Here is a 5,841-nt window from a genome sequence, read left to right as displayed (position 1 = left end):
GTTCATGGAGAGATTTTTAGTCCACCGAAAAACACGATACGGTACACTATGCATGGGCGGAACCTTCGGGGGATCAAAATGATCTTTGGCCCATCTTGTTTTTTATTTTTGCTGTCTTAATAGATATTGTTGTATATCAGTCTAAACCTTTAAAATTCAACAGTGTTCTTAAATCAAACTCTTTTCTATTCCGAGTTGGCCTCATTTTCCTCTCCATCTCTCTTATTGCGATGCAATCTTCACTTCTCTTTATTCTATCAACCTTTTTTAAGCTTTAACCCTTTGTATTGTAAAAATTTTCTTGCTTAGTCTTTGCCACATATTCAGCTTCCTGGGTTTTTAGAAAGTTTCATATTCAGCTTCCTGAGTTTGTAGAAAGTTTCATATTCAGCTTCCTGGGTTGGTAGAAAGTTTTTCGTACTCTATCGAAAGATTTATAATTTCTTCACTTATATTATGATACGTAGACTTAACAAATAAAAAGAGCAAGCAAACAACTAAATGAAAGTAAAAATACTTAATTCGCCATGTCGTACAAATTTACAGATCTGAAATGCCGACGGAAATTTAGAAAGAAAAAAAAAAGAAGAAAAAAGGAAAGGATAAGAACATTGTGAAGGAAATATAGCTGTGAACTGTCACCTTCTTGTCTTCTCCAGTTCCTGTCCGTTGTTGACACAGAAGCTAAATGCAAGTATTAGATTCCCAGTCAAAAGTTACAGTGTACATTAAAGAATTGAAGGCCGGCTCCTCCTCGTATTAACACAAGATAATGGTACCACAGATAAACACACATGAGAGATACCGTTTGCTCAGGTACTGCCAGCTTCCGTTGTCGTGGCATATGGAGCCAGAGTGTTTGGAGGCAGGTTGATTCCACCTCCTCTCACCGATAGGTTCGGGCCCTTGACAGAACTAGCCTTGCTCACAAGGTTTGAGTCAAGAAACACGACGATCACCGTTATGTCATCATGGAAATGGCGGCGAACCCCACGGTCAATCTTCTTCAAGTCCGAATACCTCATCTCTCTCTTTTTTGCTGCTTCTTGCAGGGCGGTTTTTATCAGCCTTTTTGCACTTCCCTGCATGAGGTTGGGAAACAAAAGTTAAATTCTCTTCTGTAAAGGAAAGAGTTTCCATAGAAGACTGACTTGTGAGCAAGAAGTAATAAGAAGGGCAAATAAATCTGAAGTTAAAATATAAGAACAGCGGTTCTTTCTCCCCCACAAACCCGATGTTAAAATACAGCTAAAACTTATAGGTCAGTTATTCATCAAAGACAGGAGGCACACCGGAAAATGTTGATTCTGACGACCGTGCACATAGTAGAGTGATATTCCTGTCTAAGAGTACATGAACCAATACAGATAAATTTACTTGGCCTAATTATAAAAGTCTGAAAATTTGGTTTATAGAAACCCAGTTGAATGCTCTACTGTATCAATATGCACTGCCTACTGCTTGATCTCTAATAGCAATTTGAATATGTCCTACAAAACCATGGGTTTTCAACAGGATCTAAACAATGACTTCATGGAAGGATCATTTCAAGTATCTCACAAGGTGACATCATTTCTCCATATAATCAGCTGAGGTGGCTCTATTCACAGAGCTGGCTCCACTCTTACATATGGATCCTACCAGGAACCGATGTGTTGCAGATTTTGGAATGCATACACATCCAATAACATACCAGCTTTCACTCAATTCAACGTACCAAAACACCATAGAATTTTGATAACTTGCAGAAAGTCTTCAGTTCATGCTGACTGGGACTTATAAGGCAATCATTTTCTCATTTTACGTGGAGGCTAAAGCCACAACTAGGCAACAGCCATCCTAGACCCGAACTTATAGGGCAATCTTATGATCTTAAAAAAAAAACTAACTTTACTTTCTGTGAATCAATGTTCTAGTCTGGGAGACCGACTTAGGTTAGTGTGGTAGAAAATTGATTTCTTTCCCAGTATTATCTCTAACAAAATATGGAGACATGAGTCTTACACTAGCAATAAGTTTAAAATGACAACTGCTCCCTGATTCTACTTTCAGGCATAAGCATAGTCAATTTTTTTTAATAAATATAATCCCCTTATCGTTCGAGTACTAGTATAATATTGAACAATAAATCTTACATTTCGTGGATGTTTTTGAACTATGTCCACTGCTTCCTGATTGGTGAGGTGTTCCCAGAGCCCATCAGATGCAAATATAATAAATTGATCATGTGGCTGCAATTGGATCGCTGAAATTGCTGGATCAGCGCTCAAAATTGGTCTTTTGATAGGGTCGCGAAGACGAAACTTGGAAAACAAAGGCTCCCTGTTAAACTCAGCCTTTTTTAAATACACATCACCAATAGATCTAGAAATCTGCAAGATGCAAAATGACCAAAATCAGAGTCATATCATAGAAATGATAAACCATATCAAGTCAAACCATCTATTGTGTAACATTGCAAACTAAAAATAACCAAATGTTGCCCATAGAGTTTGTCTTCATTTATGACAAGCTGCCACCTAATGGTGATCACACATCTTGTTCCTCCGTGGAATGATATTTATCAAGATTTGAGTAATGATCTACCAGAGATATCACTGGTATTTAGATCTAAACCCAAATCACTGGTCTGAAGATGTGAAACCATACCAACCACACAACATTTTCCTTAGACATGAATGTTTGAACTTCATTATTCTTTCACACATAGCCAGAAGCAATCTAGATCAGTAAAAGTTCCTGATTATTTTGTAGCTTTGTTAAGTACAACATCTAGTTTGAGAATTCCCACATTCTTGCTTAGCAATTACAAGAAAGCAAGACAAACTTGGAAAGAGCATGAGAAGAAAACTTGATCCACTTTTAATCCCATATAACTAGTAAAATAGCCAACGCAACACAGATAAAGTCATCTGAAAAACATAAAGGCCAATAAACTTCTTTGAGGGATAGGGATGGAGAAGTATAGTTAAACTAAAGCTATAGGGACCTTTCCAGCAGCACTATTGTACTATTATATTATGACAGAACACAAGTGTTTACAGCCACTTGGGTTCGGTGCAAAGAAAGTAGAGAAGTTATTTAACGAGGTCTAACTCCAAGGAGCTAATATCAATAACCATTTCCTGATACTGTAAAAGAGTTACCTGTATTAAGCCTTTCACACGCCATACATTATGCTTCAAAACTACGATATGTGGATCTTCAGGGTGCAAGGATTGCAGCTCCTGTCTCACAGATTCTATAGAGGCATTGTGCTCTTGTGACAACTGAATAGAGAGCACCTCCCCTGTTGCCTTCATTATTCTTCCCAAAACAGCACGGGAATCACCACAGTTAGCGATATAAAGAGTTCCATTACAAATAACACCAACAAGGCAGCATGATCCTACTGCTGCAATCTGTGGTTTCATAGGCCACTCCCTAGTAACTACGGAAAGAAAACCCTCTTCTGTTGCTTGAAATGCTTTTCGTATTACCTCCACAGACATGGACTGCTGCTCCAAACAAAATCCTGCATATTACAAAGAAACTCTAAATTTACAACAGGAAGTTTATATACAAATCTAAGACCAAATGCACTTAATGGAGTGTAAAGTTTACTTTCTGTACGCTACACCATTAGCTGCTGATAAGAACAATGCAAAATCCTTGACTTTAACCTGCCTTTACGGCACACACTAAACTTAATTAAGGGCGACTCATCTTTTGTTAACATTGAAAAAAATAATCAAGCATGCATTCTCAGGGTTCTCGATTCAGATCGTCATTTTGAACATGCCTTTGCAACAAATACTAAATTTATGTAAGAGCGAGTTATCATTTTGAACACTAAAAACATAATCAAACATGCATTCACAAGGTTCTCTTCTTTTCAACTCAGCAAGGTTTGAAATCCCCACTAATGCACCACATAGCTAAATGATGCCCTCTATTCTAAATCTCTACCCATCAAATTCCTCACCAATACAAGGGCCAAACAAAATTTCAATTCAAAAGCCACAAAGCCACAAGGCTTGCTGAAGGGACTCAAAATGTTCAGAATCCCATTCGAAAGGCTAGAGTCACTTACTCTTGAGATGTTGAAAGAGGTGATCATTGATATAGCGTGACGTCTCTGGCCCCCCATGGCCGTCATAAACACCAACAAAAGTACCATAGGCGCCAGATTCATGTGTGCTCAAACTACCCGACTCCAGCTGACTCTGATCCTCAAGTAAATTGTTGGCCTGAACTACAGCCATTGAGAAATCACCATTTATGTGCTGGCCTATGTCTTTGTACCACAGGAGCCCGTCTTGGCGACCCCCGGAATCTGCACCAGTATGAACGTATCGATTCGACCTCGGCCGAAAACAGGACCTCAAGAAGTTCATCAACTCTGATAACATCCCTCATTTCATCCAAACAACCTCCAAAATCTCCACATGTAAGAACAACTTAAATTAAACCCTCCGCCCCCAAAATTCCAATCCTAAACAGTATCAGTATTGCCCTCTATTTCTCAGCTCAACTATTCACTGCAAAACACATTCACAGCAAAAAAATACAACAAGTCAATAAGTGCACAGTTGAAACTGTTTTTCTTTCATTCAATCGGAGCAGGACAATCAGGACCCAACAGATCAAGAAAACAACATAAAGCAGCCACCCTTACACTGAATTTCAGTTGGGTATTGTACCCAAACAGAAGGAATGACGAGTTCAAACCCAATATTCCCAAAAACCCATCTGAGTTTCCATTTAAAACAAAATACCATGACCACAAAAGCTGCTGGTATTGAGAAAAAATCAACAGAAACTTAATGGGAGGTTTGAAAATATTTTATTCGTTAACAAAGAGCTTGGTCAGCCATTTGATAATCCAGAAGGTCTCCCCTTCACATTGCTAAAAATGAATCTTCAGTTTTCACAAATTCCAAAAGCACCCAAATAATCAGAATATAAAAAGCACTTTTCTTTCTCAAATACCAGGACCTAGAAGGCAAAAGGAGACTTACCCAATTCCTAATTTGATTGCTTCTGCTTGTTGGAACCAGCTTTTTGCAACAGCTGAATTGGAGGAAGATCTAGAAGGTCACGTGGGTAGGGAACCATTAGATCTGTGGATCCATGGGGTCAAAAACAAGGAGCAGACTTTTGGTTCATGTATTCCAATAAGTGCTTGTGGAAGACGATGAGATTGTTGAACAAGCGGAGAAAGTGAATGGGAGCATTAAAAAAGGTCTTAGGGGAGGAAAATAGTGGGCAAAACTGAAAAAATGAAAACTTTCTCTTTCTCTTCAGCATACAAGCCCCATAAAAGACCAACAATGGAGATTGGAGAGCTTGAAGCCAGCAAAGCAAAGGCCCAGCTAAGGGCTCCACACCACTATATGCTACAGAGGGTGAGAAAGAGAAAGGAAGAGAGTCAATGAAGTTAATATTTTTGACAATGATAATGTGCACGACAGTATTAGGGGCATTCCATGAACTCCAGCTTATGTCATGACACGTGGAAGAGGTGGGAAGGTTGTGACATGTGCGTCTCACGAGTTATGACTCACCCAGCCAAGGAATTCAACTCCGGGGGCATTTTTGCTTATCACTCTTTAGTATGGTGTAATGTATGCTCATTATTTTATTTATCATCGTTATTTGAGTTTGAATATGAGAATTATGCTTATCTACGACACGAATCTTAAAATTCAAACTCATCTAATAGTGATAAATAGAATGATAAGCATACACCACACTAAATAGTGGTAAGTAAAAATACACTCATTCAACACCAACATTAAAAAAAATAAAAACCTATGGAAATCAACTGTTTTTTCTAGACGAAACGATGCATTTCAAGTC

At 38.5% G+C, this 5,841-nt stretch overlaps 1 protein-coding gene across 2 annotated transcripts; it reads right to left on the bottom strand.

Moving 5' to 3' along the window:
• Nucleotides 1-498: 498 nt before the first annotated feature.
• LOC103946616 (probable protein phosphatase 2C 60) lies at nucleotides 499-5,381 on the bottom strand. 2 transcript variants are annotated; one of them, XM_009357365.3, is made up of 5 exons: nucleotides 5,001-5,381; nucleotides 4,073-4,520; nucleotides 3,147-3,514; nucleotides 2,136-2,372; nucleotides 499-1,082 (listed from the first exon to the last, which is right to left on the bottom strand). In XM_009357365.3, exons 2-5 carry the CDS (start codon nucleotides 4,389-4,391, stop codon nucleotides 813-815), a joined length of 1,194 nt encoding a protein of 397 aa, XP_009355640.1. In that variant the 5' UTR covers nucleotides 4,392-4,520; nucleotides 5,001-5,381; the 3' UTR covers nucleotides 499-812. The 2 variants fall into 2 exon arrangements, with proteins under 2 accessions (XP_009355640.1, XP_018502844.1); XM_018647328.2 differs by lacking the exon at nucleotides 5,001-5,381 and adding an exon at nucleotides 4,658-4,836.
• Between the last annotated feature and the right edge of the window lie 460 nt (nucleotides 5,382-5,841).

The sequence above is a fragment of a genome, unplaced genomic scaffold, assembly GCF_019419815.1.
Source record: "Pyrus x bretschneideri cultivar Hongxiangsu unplaced genomic scaffold, Pyrus_bretschneideri_v1 Contig10, whole genome shotgun sequence".
Lineage (NCBI taxonomy): Eukaryota > Viridiplantae > Streptophyta > Magnoliopsida > Rosales > Rosaceae > Pyrus > Pyrus x bretschneideri.
The sequence above is the reverse complement of the archived record's forward strand: the minus strand, read 5'-3'. Positions and strand labels throughout refer to the sequence as shown.